Source organism: Mchenga conophoros, linkage group LG22, assembly GCF_057382185.1.
Source record: "Mchenga conophoros isolate Kocher_MC1m ecotype Shallow Benthic linkage group LG22, M_conophoros_male_GT1.1, whole genome shotgun sequence".
Taxonomy (NCBI): domain Eukaryota; kingdom Metazoa; phylum Chordata; class Actinopteri; order Cichliformes; family Cichlidae; genus Mchenga; species Mchenga conophoros.
Genome location: NC_140546.1, coordinates 2,629,810 through 2,645,859, shown reverse-complemented (window position 1 = coordinate 2,645,859; position 16,050 = coordinate 2,629,810). Strand labels below are relative to the sequence as shown.

Sequence of the window (16,050 nt, the reverse complement as noted above, 5' to 3'; positions counted from 1 at the left end):
ACTTTGCTGAGCTGCACCTGTGCAGATTCAGATGGAGCTGCAGTGTAATGATGCACTCGGGGAAAGTACGACACTGAATGGCCGCACAGTTTATTAGTTCCACTCCTGCAGCAGCGCCCAGCTCCGTCTACATGCGGCTCCAACCTTGTGTTTGCTTTCATTTATTTTTTCTGGGGTTTTGGCAGCATGTTCATATTTCTAACTTGCATAATTTTGACAGGATATATTTTTATGAAGAGCAACATATTTAAAGTTAAAGTTTATTTAATTTTTTAAGATTATTTAATCTGGAATAATATTCCTGTCTGTTTGTATTCATATTTATGTTTAAAAAACATGTTTTAGTGTGTTCAATAAATGTTTATCTTGTTTGGCCCGCGACCTAAAGTGTGCCTTGAGTTTTGGCCCCCTGTGCAATTGAGTTTGACACCCCTGGTGTAGAGGCTTGTACATTGCATTCACATTGTCTTTCTTTAAATATAAGAATTAATTTACAGGACAATAAATAACTGGTTTTGGTTTAGAATTATTTCACATATCCACATAACACTGCATTCTAAAATAAGTGCGCACATTTTAGTTTACACTGTTATGTATGATTTAATCTTCTGAGTTACCTTAGTTGCAGCTGCTAGGGTGGCTGTAGCTCAGGAGGTAGAGAAGGTCACCTACTGATCGGAAGGTTGGTGGTTTGATCCCTGGCTCTTCCAGCCTTGGGCGAGATGCTAACCCCAAGCTGCTCTCCGATGTATCCATCAAATATGTGTGAATGTGGTTAGACAGCACTAAGTTTAGAGAAAGTGCTTGTGAGAATGGGCGTGACAGGGTGAATGTGGCATGATGTATAGAGCGCTTTGAGTATAGAGCTCTGTCAGTGCGTCCCAGGGCGGCTGTGGCTGCAGTGTAGCTTGCCATCCCCAGTGTGTGAATGTGTGGGTGACTGATTTTTGGACTTTAACCTGTGCCAAAGTTTTCTTCGCTGCTCGGTTTATCACAATAACAGAAACCAAAATCCGAGGACTAATAATATAACAAGCAGAACCAAAACCGACGAATAACAATACTCAGGGAATACAACTTAAACAGACACAAAGCACTGGGTCTGTCATGGTCAGTGGCTCTGTGTCTGAGGTGTGTTTGGGATGCCCCGGTGGCCACACCCTCAGGTTGGGCCGTCACCATCGCACCTGCATCCCATTCCAGGTGATTACCAGGAGGATTATTTAACACTGCACAGATGGCTGCACCACGCCAGCCCGTTAGTCACCCCTTACGTATTGTGTTTGCTTTTGGATCCCACTTGTGTGCATGAACTGCGGTTCATGACAGGGTCATCGAGGACCATGACAAATTCGGTCTGCAGATAATCGGAGTGTGCTCTGACTGTATTTCATGTTGAAAATGTTTACACGTTGAAATGTAGTGATTAAATGTTTAATTGTCGATAGAAAATGACAAAAATCAGTTGCAGTGGATATAAAATGTGTCTTTTCTGTTTGACTGATATTTGGATCTTCAGTTGATTAATTCAATGTAAAAATTAAATGCAACATTTTTTTGGATTCCAGGTTCGTCATCATAGAAGTAAAATTTAAGTTGCCTAAATGAGAAGTGAACAACCCTGAACAGAAAAACACCTTTTCTCTTCTTTTTTTTTTTTTTTTTTTTTTTTTTTTAAGATAAATTATAAATAATAGTCCACAATGACGCACAGTCGTCAGACCACTACATTCAAGTAGAGGCTCAGTCTTTACCTGTTTCTATGGTGATTATATTTATGACGTATTTCTTTAACCCTTTAAGTCCTACCATAGAGCCACGTCCGCCAGAGCTTATCTTTACATTTTCACATGCTGTGGAGCCATTTTTGGGAGCATTTCAAGTTGCTACACATCAATACAACCATTATAGCCCAAATTTTAATAATATGTTTGCATTAAGTCCATAGTAACTACATAAATTGGAAAAAAGTGCAATAAACTACAAAATTATTTATTTATTTATTTTTTTACATATATTTCTGGTTGGAGAAATTTATTCGGTTTATCCCTCAAAAGTGTAAATACAAAAATGTAGCACAAACAGTTTCCAACCACAGGAAATTTATTTTGAGTGTCTTCATAGTTTGAATTAGTTGTATAAAGTGCTTTGAGTGCTCAGAGTAGAAAAGTGCTATATAAGAACCAGACCATTAACATTACCTTGTTTTATTTTGCATTGTTGCCTTACAGCAAGAACATATAGAGTTTAAATCCATCAACTGGCTGAGGCCTTTCTGTGTGCAGAGTGCTCTCCCCGTGTATATAGAATGTGGGGTCTTTCCGGATACTTGGGCTTCCTCCCACAGCCCAAAGACATGCAGTTAGTGGGGTTTGGTTAACTGAGTATTCTAAATTGCCCATACACATGAATGTGCTTGCAAGTGATTTTCAGTCTGTGTCAGCCCTGCTATAGTATGGCGACCAAATGCTGCCTACAGGCTTCAGGTACAAGTTCATAAGCTTTTTGTAAACTAAACAGTCCTCTGTCAACAGACCAGAACAAGCTTCATGAGTCTTATCTGTCAACGTACACAGCAACATTACACAATACACATCCTGAGGCCAGTGCAGCGAAGTCGCCATGCATTCAAATGCAATGAAGAAACTATGAACACTTGATTCAGAAAAAACTAGAACAAGGTGAATGTCATTGCCCACAAACAAGCTCCTAAACACCTGTGCACCAACAGGTGTAGGCCAAGAGCTCATCAGCTCTATCTGATGCAACGTGATAGCTGTTCCATCCTCCTGAACTGGAACTCCCTCTCTCTTTCCTCCTTCACCAACTGACGGCGTGCCAGACACATTCTAAGCTTTTCATCCATTTTAGAATTGGAGAAGGGTCAGCAAATACACAAGCAGAGACAAACGTCAGTAGAGCTAGCAGGCTACAGTTGTCTTGTCCCACCTAATTAAGGCACCACTACACCTCTCTGTCACAGGCTAGCCAACAATTAAACAGCTTAATGGTTAACCGAACACCACAACATCTTTCGTTGACTGACTTATCTGTTGTGCCATTCTCCAAAGTTGATTCTGTTCATCTGGACGTAGCATTTTCAGTGACGTTTTGTCACTCATCCAAGTGACTTCTTCAGTCCGACTGTCTTTGCACTGCCTTCCAGGGAGTGGAGAGGTCCTATGGTGTGGTTGTTGGTGCTGCAGTTTGGAGATGTGGGAGCTGTGGCGAGGTAGGCCGCAGAAGTGCATTTATCTTTGTTGTTTGTTCTTTCTTTCACCTAGACACACAACACTGGGTTGTGACCTTTTTTTGTTCTTATTGATAAAGCGCCATTGCCATCTCTTTGTGTTAAACTGCTAATTAAAAAAAACTATTATTTACCATGCTGCTCTGTTTGGTGTCCTTTTCTTTTATTCCCTGCTCCCCACATCTTCCCCTAGACCTTATTTGTGGGTATGTATCAGCATTCATTAAAATGTAACTCTTACGTCAAGTTAAACCTAAATCCCAAGTATTTCAAAACAATTCAGCAAAATTTTCCTGATGGCAGTTGTTAATTTTTTTTAAATTCCACATAAAATTATTCTGAGCTGAGTCTCTTTAATTTAACTTCGTTTAAAATTTTGATAGAACAGTAGCAGAATAATGTCCTTGTAAATGGAAATCAGGCCCTTGAAGAGTAAAATTGAGTATTTTGGTCTAAATAACCCAAAATGTCATGTCCACATATGTGGACGCCAGGTCCTAGGAGGTTCAAGTTATAAATAAAAAGTCAATAATTCTGCATTCTTCATTTTCCATGGACATAATGACCTGAGTTTGTTTCTTATGAGACATGAAAATTTCAGAGATACACACATGGAGAGGCTTTCTGTAACCATAGTTACTCTCTCAAGTGCCAGTGAATGGGCTGTCTGTAGCTCCGGGAGCAGAAAAGGAAAGGACAATGCTGCTCTTAAACCCTGAGTGTGCCCTGAGCAACATGCATGCTTTCATGTCTACAGCATAATAGATTTGTGGCCATTTCTCACTATCCTGTGCTATCTGAAGAGCCTAATTTAAACAATGAGTTTGATTTGAAGTTATATGAGGAAAAGGAGAGTGTAACCATCTCATGTCCTCTCCTGCAGCAGCAGCAAGACAAAATTCCTTCTCCTCCTCCTCATCTCCCCTTGCTTCTTGCCTTTTTCATTTTTCTTTTAAACAAAGCATAACACCATTGTTGAAATCCTTAATTTATTTAGCCACCACCAGATCAACCTGTTTTGCAACACAGGCCACTCATTAGATTTGACCCTGGGACCTGACAAACTGATGCGAGAATGTGGTTTCAGGTTAATCTCGTTCAGGGCTCGCAAAATCGCTAGCCCCAGGACGTCGGGCTAGCGATTTTGGTAGCCCTGAATCTTTCCAGTCGGGCTACCAAAATCTATCTCTGCCCTGCCTGTCGGGCTATTGTAGGAAGAAAAAATATATGTCAATGCTTTTGCATTCTTTCAGAAATGTAGCTGGGTAATTATGTCATTGGCATCAGTGAGCCACTGTCAATATGTGACATATTGAAATCGCGTTTGAATTTGCGCTTGTTTTTTTGCTTTCACTTTGCAATCGTGTGAACTGTGTATAGAGAGCGACAGCACTGATCTGTGAGTGATGATAATTTGCGCACCAATTCCTCTGACATCATCTTATTAATCGTTAGCTTACTATGCAAACATGACAAGTGAAATCTCCCGCAGCTTAAACATGTGAGAGGTTGATCGCGCAGAGAATCGCTGAGCTTATGTGAGTGTGTGTGTAAAAGCAGCAGGATATATATTTTAGTTCTGCTGAGCCAAATAAGACGGGTCAGGGTGAAGAAGTGACAGCCAAAGAAAAGCTTACCACAAAACGGAGAAGTTATGACAAATCAGACTATAAGGCAAAAAGAAAGTGCAGCTTTATGGTTTCATGGACAAAAGAATTTCTGTGGCTGCAATATGACGAGCTAAATAACCAGGGCTGCACATAAGTGGTCCGCAGGTGCGCATTCGCTGTCAAAAAAAAAAAAAAAAACGTGCACAAGATAAGAAGTTGCAACGCGTGTTTGCATACATAAGATTTTCTGGAGGAGGACAGATATTTGTTTAGAACTCTTAAAGATGTCGAAGAAGCTCCTTTAAGCAATTACTGTGATGTTCCTCCACCTCCAAAGAAATGTCAGAAGGAGTCCGAACCACAAAAGAAGCACGTATTCTCAGAAAAGTAGTTGCAGGAGGTGAGCTGGCTTCAAACAAATGATGAACGCACAGAGATGTGGTGCAGAATGTGCCGTGAAAATCCCACGCTAGCGAACAAAAACAGCCTTTTATATGGACGCAAACGCGCGTTGCAACTTCTTATCTGGTGCGTCTTTTATTTTGACAGCGAATGCGCACATGCGCACAGTGAACTACCATGGCAAAATTTAGCAGTCTTTGCAAACTTCAAAAAGCAAACGGCCTCGATCTTGGTTCCACTTGTCTCTTACCCGTGACTTCAGTGGAAATTTCAAATTCAGGATCTGACACAGACTGATTCATGTCCTACACAGTTCTTACAAGTTCATAGAAATTTCTGTTCAATCAGAACCAAGTATTTGAGTTGATGATTGTTTTTATACAATGTTGTAATTTTGTTTTTCAACAATTTTTTGATTAATGTTTTGTTTCCTTTACAATATTATACTTTAATGTATAATATTGTAAAGGAAACAAAACAGGAAACAAAACATCAATCAAAAAATTGCTCGCTTTTTTATTCGGGCTACTTAAATTTATTTTGGGCTACCAAAAACTGAAGAGTCCCTGCCCGAAGGGCTACCAGGGATTTTGAAATTTTGAGAGCCCTGTCGTTGAAATGACCTTAACGCCACAACACGGCAAATCTCCGTTAACGAGCTGCCCCTGATCGCCCCGTGCATGGGGCTAGATGGCCAACACGTTAACGAGCTAACTGCGCTAACACACTAGTTCCCACCCACGTAATTGAGCATTGCGTGGCACATCCAACATACTGTTTTACTTTAGTCCATGACTCGCTTACCTTCAGGGTCATACGTCACATGAAAACCAAAATAATTCCAAACGCCAGATCTGAATGAGGGTGGGGGAGGTTCAATTTGCCATGTTGCAAGGAGAGCTTAACTTCTGTCTCGCTAGCTTGCCCTGCGCTCTTCCTTCTGACGATGCTGTCTGTGTTGAGCGCTCAGTGGATCTGTGCTTGACAGTGCAGCCTAGGCGGAGTAGTCGAACACAGATTCACTGAGCGCTCAACACAGACAGCATCGTCAGAAGGAAAGTTGATAAAATAAATTACAAATTTTGTATTGTTCGATACATATGTGTACCGAACCGAAAGCACTGTATCAAATGGTTTGATATCGATACGATTAAAATTAATTAATTAAAATTAATTAACTAATTAAAATTAATTAATTTTAATTAATTAATGACAGATTTACTTTATTACTGACAAATTTTAAATTATTTAATGATGCGATCGTGGCTCAAGAGTTGGGAGTTCGCCTTGTAGTCGTAAGGTTGCTGGTTCGAGCACCGGCTCCGACAGTCTCGGTCGTTGTGTCCTTGGGCAAGACACTTCACCCGTTGCCTACTGGTGGTGGTCAGAGGGCCCGGTGGCGCCAGTGTCCGGCAGCCTCGCCTCTGTCAGTGTGCCCCAGGGTGGCTGTGGCTACAATGTAGCTGCCATCACCAGTGTGTGGATGTGTGTGTGAATGGGTGGATGACTGGATGTGTAAAGCACTTTGGGGTCCTTAGGGACTAGTAAAGCGCTATATAAATACAGGCCATTTACCATTTACCATATTTATCTAAATCATTTTGTCACTCCTGGCCCTCCAGAATACTAAGGTGAAGTTCAGCCTTCACTTTATATTGGAAAAATGTGGTACAATTATCTCTGTCAATGCGCGCTGTGTGGCAGGCAGAGTAGGATCGAAATCCAGGACTCAGAAACCAGGGAGGTAAATAAAAAAAGCTTTGGAAAAAAAAAAGATGTCCCCAGTTTTTCTTTTTTCCATTGGCCCCAATCCTCTCTCATAAGAATGTATACGTGCACTGGGACAACCTGGTGCTGTGTTTTGGTGCTTATTTTCATATGTTACTGTTGCGGTAATTCACTGTCTCGGTAGTGCTACAGAATTTGAATTTGAATTTGAAAATTTGAATTTGAATAGGAGTGACTACAAAGGGAATGTTTTTCAGTATAAAAAGAAGAAAAAAATCAGCAGTTTTACAAAACGTTTTGTTTTGTTTAAGTGTGTGATATATACAGTACATTAAATTACAAAATGCAAAGTGTGAATTAACATGAGAATGGGAATGAATCAACTTATTGGCAGAAATTTGAATCAAAATCTCATTGCAGTTTTACAGCAGCTGAATAAAGTGTGGGTGTTCACCCATATGGTAGCAAACAAAAATATTAATGATGTATTGTAAAAACAAACAATACAAGATTGATCTCTGTGCAGACTAGAAGCTGTCTAACTGTACCATCTTGTGGTGCAAAATGGTATTAAGCATGAACTGGCATTAGCTGTTTAGGGAATTCTAATTCTATGCCTTAAAAATAACATCTGAGCTGATTCCCTTATATTCTGTTAAATGTTTTAACCGGCAGCGCCATGTGAGGACATTGATTTGTGAGCTCTGCCCTTGAACCCTTGGATTTACCATATAATTCTTAGAAAATTACGTGATATTACTTCACATATGAGAGCAACAACATATTAGAAAAGAACCATCCCAGTCTATGGACAACATGCCCAAAAAAATTCAAGCCAACAAGATGGAGCAGGACACGAGAGCTAGTTGCTGGCCCAGCTAGCCTAGCATGCCCAAATGCCACGGAGACAACTGCGGGCGAGCAGCAGGCAATCCTGAAGGAGCTGCAATGAATGAAGCAAGAATTGCTGGAGAAAATAGATGAAAAGGCTGCAGAGACCCAAACAGAGCTGCATAACGTCGTTGAGACACTCAATAAAAGATTGGATAAGGTTGAAAACCACACATCTGAGTTGGAAAAGGGAGTCACTGCTAATTCCGACTCTATGGAATCGACATTTCCAGCCTGAAAAAAAGAGCTTGCCCTGCTGAAGGCCTGGTGCGAGGATTTGGAGGCTAGGTCACAGCGCTGCAACGGCCGCGTTATGGTGGTAAAGGAGGGATGAGAGCAGGGGAAACACCCATCTGAATATGCGTCGGAAATGCTGAAAAATGCTCTTGGTCTAGAAAAAGTGCCGACTCTAGAATAGGCGCATTGGACCCTCTGCACCAAGCCAACTCAAGATGACCAGCCACCCGCGCATTTGTAGTGAAATGTCATTAGTTCACAGAAAAGGAAATATTTCTCAGAAAGGCAGCCGAGGCTGGGGTGATAACAACTGTAGATGGTGATTGTATTCGCGTACTGCCGGACTTCACCCAAGCTGTGAATAAACAGCGTGCCACCTTTACTGAGGTGAGGAATCTACTTCACAGTTGCAACGGAGTCCACTGGGGTATCCAGCGACGCTGAGGATTACTACCGCGGACGGACAAGAAATGACCTTTAAAGACCCAAAACGTGCGCTTAATATATGTCCAGGGCCAGGACTCGCTCTCCCTTTTTTTTTTCTTGCACTGACAATACATAGTTTGGGATAACTATGAATGGCCGAAACAGGTACAAGATAATAACAACAATTAAACTCTACAGAGTCCCATTTATGCTTGGGATATGTGTTGTTATATCACTTGTTGCCAGTTATTTATTCCAAAGTTCGGTCTAATACTCTGCGTTTTGGTTTGGGTGTGGACTGGGTGTAAGCACTTAAGCATTTAAATAGTCTGAAAAATGAGAAGATGGACTGGGATCACTGGAAGGATAGCAGTCTCCTTTTGAGACCGGTTTCATTTTGTTTTGTTACTGTTGTTGTTGATGCTACTATTGTTATAGTTATCAGTGCCTTGCTTCTCTATGTTCATTGTACATCCCCCCCCCCCCTTTTTTTTTTTTTTGTTTCACCTATCATCCAAAAGGTGGACGAGGTGAAACGTCTTCAAGCAACTTAAACAAGTCCAGAAGCTTTTCTTTCCAAGGTCCTTAGATAACACATGTAATCAATATATGATGCAGAATGAACAAGTAAAGACTGTAAGCTGAGTCTGAGGCTCATGCAGGACATTTCATAGTGAGGTGTCTTTGGTTGGATTATTCAAACATTTACATCAAAGCACCAAACTCATCTCTCACAGATGAAGGTCTTCGAGCTGTAACCAACATAATGTTCAACTGCCTGTTTCAAGTTCCCTTTATCATCACAGCAGACTCCATAGGAATCATAACTCGTACTCTGCTGTGCTGGTGCCCACAACCTGTCAGAGAAATAAAATATGATATTAAGCTGGAGTAAACTTTTTTCAATCCTGATTCCTTCAAACTGACTTGTTGTAACTGAACGTCATCACAGACTGCAGATGAAGAGAGTTCAAGCACAGCTGTTCATTCAAAGGAGGATTTCTGCTTTTCTTTACATTCAGTTTGTGGGGCTGTTGGAAAATAGCTCAACTCATGTATTGCTGATCTATCTTCCAAAACATTCATGTTTCACTTCTAAATAATAACTCTGGAATAGAAACAAACTAATGTCTCACGTTTCTGTCAGCGCTGATCCGTCCACCCATTCCCATTTATATCCTCCTGATGTCCGTTTGCCTGTCAGACCAGTCCAGGACTCTCCTCTCATGTTCAGTTCATTGATAAATTCCTTTTTGAGTAGAGACACAAATATTGTCTCCAGTCATAATTCAGTACTTCTGTTGTAGTGACATCATCTTGTGAACATGTCTGAAGGAAGAATAACTGTGATGAAACTTTTCTTCCATTGTGTAGAAATCAGAGAGAAATCCATCAGAGTGGAGACAGGAAGCAGGTCACAGACTGACAGCAGGTCAAAGACACAAGTAACAGATGACTGTCAGCTCCATCAAAGATCACACAGACATGAACAAACACACCCACCTGTTCCTCTTTGCTGTTTATCATCACCAGATCAGCTCCTTTATCCTGACAGGCTCTCCTGCTCTCTTGCCAGTGCTTTGCCTCAGTGGATTTAAAGTAACAGCTGCTTCCAAATCTTGTCCATCGATCGGGACACTTCTCTTAATGTCAAACACATGTTTTAAATACAGTTTCTACTCAGTGCTGAAAGTTACAGGCTTTACTTGACTCACAGAGATGTTTTCATATCGTGATTCAAAGGTGTTTTACCTTCCATCTTTTCTTTGAGCTGCTTGACCTCTTCCTGTAGCTGACCCGAGTGATTAGCCAGAAGGCTGAAGTTGTTGCTCAGTTCATTGTTTCTGTTCTGCAGCTGCTCTTTGTCCAAAGTGACTAAAATATCTAGTTGAAGAGCAACAAAACTGATTTAAAACTAAATAATATCATCGACGGAAGTTTTTCATTTTCCTTTCAAATAAATGAAACAAACATTAGCTTGTTAGCTCCCTAATTATCTCAAGTGAACTAACTAGCCAGCATAATGATAACAGACCGCCACTGTCTAACATAGTGTGACTGCACCTGTAGCATTCTTCAGCAGATTCTGCTGCCTGTCTGCTTTGTTGATATAATCACAGAATCACCGTGTTGAGTGTTGTAGGAGGGGAAGAAATCAGCCCAGATGTTTGTTAATTTATAATGTGTTTTTTTTTATCAAAAATGTTTCCCCAGCGCCCATCTGCTGTTGCTTGTTCTGACACTGTCAGAGAAACTCTCTCCTGCTCGCTCTTCCTGTCCCTGTCAGCTACTCCAACCCTTTTCTTCTGTTCGAGCCATTGAAAGCTACTGAAATAGGGAAGCTGTGGTTAGAATGATGGTAGCTGCAGTGTTGGCCAGCCTTCCCTGCCCCCTGAGCACACTGCACTACCCCTCCCCTGCAGCAAGGAAGACTGTGAGAGTGTGGTCCCGTTAGAAAGCAGTGTGGATGATTTTTTTGTTTTCCCTGTTGTAGCCTAACTTCATAAAGGGAATAGATGTTAAAAACAAATAAACGTTACATATGTTTCTGCACTATGTATTCAAAGCCCAATAAAAGATCATATCCTACCAGAGGAAACACAGGAGGAGAATAAGAACTGGACAAAAGCAGGTCTAAATTTCAAATAGTTTCATGTAGAGATGTCAAATGTAAATAATAATAATTTAAATTATAATAATAATTTTTAATACATGTTGGAATTAAATGTCCTCACAGCGTGTCGTGATTGCAGCCAGCATCAGAAGATACAGCACTCCCAGGTTTACTTCAAAAACTCTGAGCCAGCTTCTTGTTGAAGCTGGAACGTTCTTCTGGAAGTGTTCATCTATGCAGAAAATACACAAAGAGTCCACTGATGAGGCACTAAAGACACTTTGGAATTCATTTTTCTTTACATTTAGTTAATTTCCTTTGTAGGAATGTTAAATCGAGTGGATCTTGCACATCACAAAATGTGTTTTTCTAATGTGGCTGGCAATGTTGAGACATGACTACATTTTAGACACATTTGTGGTCAGCAGCAAAATATATTTTGACCAACAGAAATCAGAAAACTGATATCTTTTTAGCGTGTTTCAGCTGCTGTTGGACAGGTGTGTTTGATTTCTCTTGAAATACTTCAGAAGACAATGTTTCCATGGGAACAGGATACCTAGCAGTCCTGATGTAACAGTTATTAGCTTTATCATATGCACACATGAGTGATGTACAAATGTAATACTAAGGAACAACCATGAACTGTAGAAACATTAAGGGCTGATGAGTTAAATGAGTTCTATTGGTTACTCTGTTCTTTAGTACAGTTAAACTCTACAGTTTAAACTACACTTAAACACTTTTAAGTTAAAAGCTTTTTCATCTGTTTGTGTTTCTCCTAATCACATATACTGCATTTTGATAGAGCTGACTTAACAAAGAATTTGTTTAGATATCCATCTGTTCCTTGTCGGACCACAGAACAGAAATACTGATTTAAACGCTTTGCATTAACTAACAGGTTAAAAGAGCTGTGCTGCTCCTATTGGCTGCTTCTCTCTGTCACTCACAGACCTCTTCCTGAAAGCAGAGCAGCAGCTGAACCAGTTGGACTTGAAGCCACAGACACTGAAACAGTCAGACGGTTAGAAACGGAGCTCCTAACTGGGAGTAAACAGGCCCAGTGCAACAAATGATCTGTGTGCCAGTTTGGACTGGAAACATATTCTGGGCACATGTGACACGAACACTAATATGTCTTAAAGTGGTCGGATATCAGAGCTTTAAAAGACACTGAACAACACTTTCATCACCAACATTTTCTTTGGTTTGGTCACTTTGATGATTTCCTGCTTACCAGCTTCTTGTAGGCCAACGTCAGGGTGCTGCTCTCCATCATCTAACACCTCCACCTCACTTTGCTCTCTCACTCCTCCATCCTCCTGGGACCCTCTGCTGTATTTCACCCTGAAATCTTCAACACTTTGAATTTCTGTAGACATTTTGAGCTGAAAGATCTTTGAGCAGCTTCACCGTCTGTCTGTGTCTTTAAGTCCGACAGTTTTGAAATGAAAATATTGAGGAAGTAAAACCAGACGAGAGTCACTTTTCTTCTGACACGTCATGATACGTGTAAGAGTCAGTTATGAAGCACTGCAAACAACATCCTGCAAGACCTCCAGTTCCATTATATAAATTAAAAATGCTGAAATTCCATTAATACAGTAATTAAATCATTAAAAATGATAAATGACAGAAACTTGCAGTAGCTTAAATACATTTGTGGATTTCAGTGGGATCGGGAAACCATTTAGTGCTCATTAAAATACCTCCAACAACTTGTTTTTAATATTTGCTGCTTATCATATCACAAACATACAGGTTTAACTCAGCAGCTGCAGTATGTTTATAATAACACGACTTTGTTAGACGCTGCCTTCTACAAACTGTAAGTACATCGAAGCAGCAGAGAGAAGAAGTGTTTGTGACACAGGAAATATGTCAGAGTGAACTATTTATTTTTACCAGCACAGAAACTAACAGGGCAGCGTGGTGCTGCAGTGGTGAGCACCATCACTTCTTAGACAGAGAGTTCCTGTTTTGGGTGGTTTTGAGTAGAGTCTGCTAGTGTGGGTTTCCTGCTTCCTGCTGTCCAGGTTCCTTGTAATCTGGCTGTACATGTAAACTAAAACACAGAGAATAAATCAAGCCGGCGTAAAGCCTTTCTTTAAACTGCCTGCTGAAACAGTGAAACATGCTGCCCACACATAGTCACAGAGTTTTCTTTGACTGTGCAACTATGTCTCCTCTCTTTCTAAACTTCAGTCCCCTTCTCATATATCTCATAGAATAGCAGATTTACAGGACAGCTCCAAGTACCTATCCCACAGGCCAACAGGAGCCCTAAAAAGATGTTCAAAGGTCAGCCACAGCCAAAAACCACCATAAAGTACGAGGTGATAAGCCATCTGAAATGAAGGAATATGATCTTGAATAGATTCGGCTTCATGAAAGCTGTTTAGAGCAGGGCTCATTACCTTTAATACCTTTAATACATGTAATCTTTGACACCCACTTTAACTGGCCACGTAAGTGTTTTCCAACACATCCACACAAACACAGAGACACACTAAAGTGTGACTTTATTTATCATTTTTTTAAAATGACTCTGCACAACAAACTGCTTGCAGTGTTTATAAAATATGTGTTCAAATATGGAAAAAGATAGAAGTCATACATGCATTATATGTTTTATGCAGTTCAAACAAGGAAAACACTAAGTGGCACATCATTTTCATGATGTTATTTTATTAATGAAATAAAAAGCAGTTTTTCTGTGATCACATGCTGAGAAAGCCCTTCTTTGCTCAAAACAACAATACGTCTTCTAAACCTTTCTTTTAAGTTCAGCTGGCATGTGTTTCCCGAACACAGTGTTGCTTAGTCAACAATGTTTTCCCTGATATTTAATGAACGATCATAATATTAATGGTGAGCTGTGTTCATTGAATGAGGCACCAGAGTTGGTCCTGCAGACTTTTGACATTTCAGTTCACACAACTGTGTTATAAACAGTGGCCATTTCCGAATGTGTGTTTAACAGAACACCTGGTTTCAGTTAGCTTCATGTTTAAGCATATCTGAAAAATCTCTGCCCACAAACAGCCTCACAGGAGTAACACAAAAAGAGAATTATGATTTATTACATCTGCAAGAGAACTGAAAGAGAACTATGAATCATGAAACTCTTAAAGACTGTAATCAGATTGGCCGTGTAGCACAGTGGAACAGTGGTTAGCATGTTTGCTTCACAGCAAGAAGGAGTTCAGTTCCACCATCACAAGTCTTTCTGTGTGGAGTTTGCATGTTCTCCCTGTATTAGTGGGGGTTCTCTCTGGGTACTCTGGTTTAGTCCCACAGTCCAAAGACATGCAGTTAATGGGGTTAGATTAATTGGTGATTCGAAATTGCCCACCAGTGTGAATGTGAGTGCAAATGGTTATCTATCTCAATGTAATAACTAACTCTACCTTTCTCAGCCTGCTTAAGCTCCAGCTGAAGGATCTTTTAGATATCAGTGCTAATGAAGATATCGACCCACAAGTCTTATGGGAGGCTACAAAATGTTTCATTCGTGGCTTTTCCATCTCATTCTCCTCCATGCTGGCAAAAACAAACTTGCTCAGGTGTCCAATTCAGAAAATCAGATAGAATCTTTACAGAATCTGCAAAAACTTATCCAGTCGGACGATCAGTCTACACTCCTAGCTTCACTGAAGGAAGAATATGATGCAATAACCTTGTCCAAATCAGAGTTCTTCTTGCATAGAACTAGACAGAAGTACTATTTTGAATCAGAGCGTCCTAGTCGTTTGTTGGCACTTATGCTTAAAGAATGTGAAACAAGGACACATATTCCAGCTATAACTAGGGATGGGTATCTTGCCTTGCCTAATGTCCCTGCCTACAATTAAACACATTCACTTAATGAAAATCGGGGGCATCTGCTGTGGCAAATAGGTGCAAGCCTTTGACCACAAACTGAGTCACTGCTCAGTGACATTCATCTATTCTGGACTAAAAGGAGACGCTGCCGGTAGACTGCAGTGAGAACTGCCAGCATCTGAGCCAGACTCTGTCTGTCTCATCACGGTCACCTAAATGCACAGTAATGGCAGGTTTGTAATAAGGCAGATCGCGCTAACATAATATGCACTGTTAGTTGATTATTTACCTGCCGCATTAACGGGAGAGGACGTGCAAACGTTACCGCTGCTGCTGGGTTGAGATACACGAGTCACGAGTGGAATTAAAAACATGACATTCATTTAAGGTCATCGCGTGTTTTATGAGCAAATGCTTTTGCATATTTGTAGTGTTTCCTCCCTTAAATGAAATGTCTACTTTGCAAGTATTGCAAGTTGCCCTGTTGTCATCTGTTCTCGTAAAGTATAACCAAACTTTTGAGCATTTGTGCCGCATAGGCGCCGTGTTTCCTGCCAGGTAAATGACGCTCCGCAGCGTGGTGATGTCTTTTGAGGCGACTGGAATCGATAAGGGAATCGTTTGTAAAAATGGCAAACAATTCCAATTAATTGAAACAGTGGGAACCAGTTCTCAATTCGATTTCCATCCCTAAGTATAAGTCATCATGTTTGTAAATCAGATATTGGCTCTGTAAATGTAACGTTCATATTATCAAACATGCTGCAAATCTCACTGTGGTGGACTGTGTTATTTAAAGTCTGCATGGAAATCCTCTTCAAGTTAGTGCAAGATAAACAGGTTAGTTTGATGCTTTGTGATTTAAAGTAAAGAACAGGGTGTGACTGGAACGCAGTTGTTGTGGTTTCATGGTCAAGTTAAGTTACATCAAGTGTAGCAGAAGTTCATATGAATTTTAGCCGATGATGCTGAGATTCATGCATGTACCAGCCCACAACCCTGGCGACACATCAGCGAAGACACACGCCCCTCAGGCAAAGCCAGACCCAAAAAAGCCAGAGACA

General features: G+C 40.6%; 1 protein-coding gene across 1 annotated transcript; it reads right to left on the bottom strand.

Annotated features, from left to right (window-relative positions):
- Positions 1-7,310: 7,310 nt before the first annotated feature.
- Positions 7,311-12,592, bottom strand: LOC146548513 (uncharacterized). The gene is made up of 6 exons (XM_085262329.1): positions 12,399-12,592; positions 11,280-11,390; positions 10,297-10,428; positions 10,048-10,187; positions 9,681-9,793; positions 7,311-9,401 (listed from the first exon to the last, which is right to left on the bottom strand). The coding sequence occupies exons 1-6, from the start codon at positions 12,541-12,543 to the stop codon at positions 9,269-9,271; spliced, it is 774 nt and encodes a 257-aa protein (XP_085118455.1). The 5' UTR covers positions 12,544-12,592; the 3' UTR covers positions 7,311-9,268.
- Positions 12,593-16,050: the final 3,458 nt, after the last annotated feature.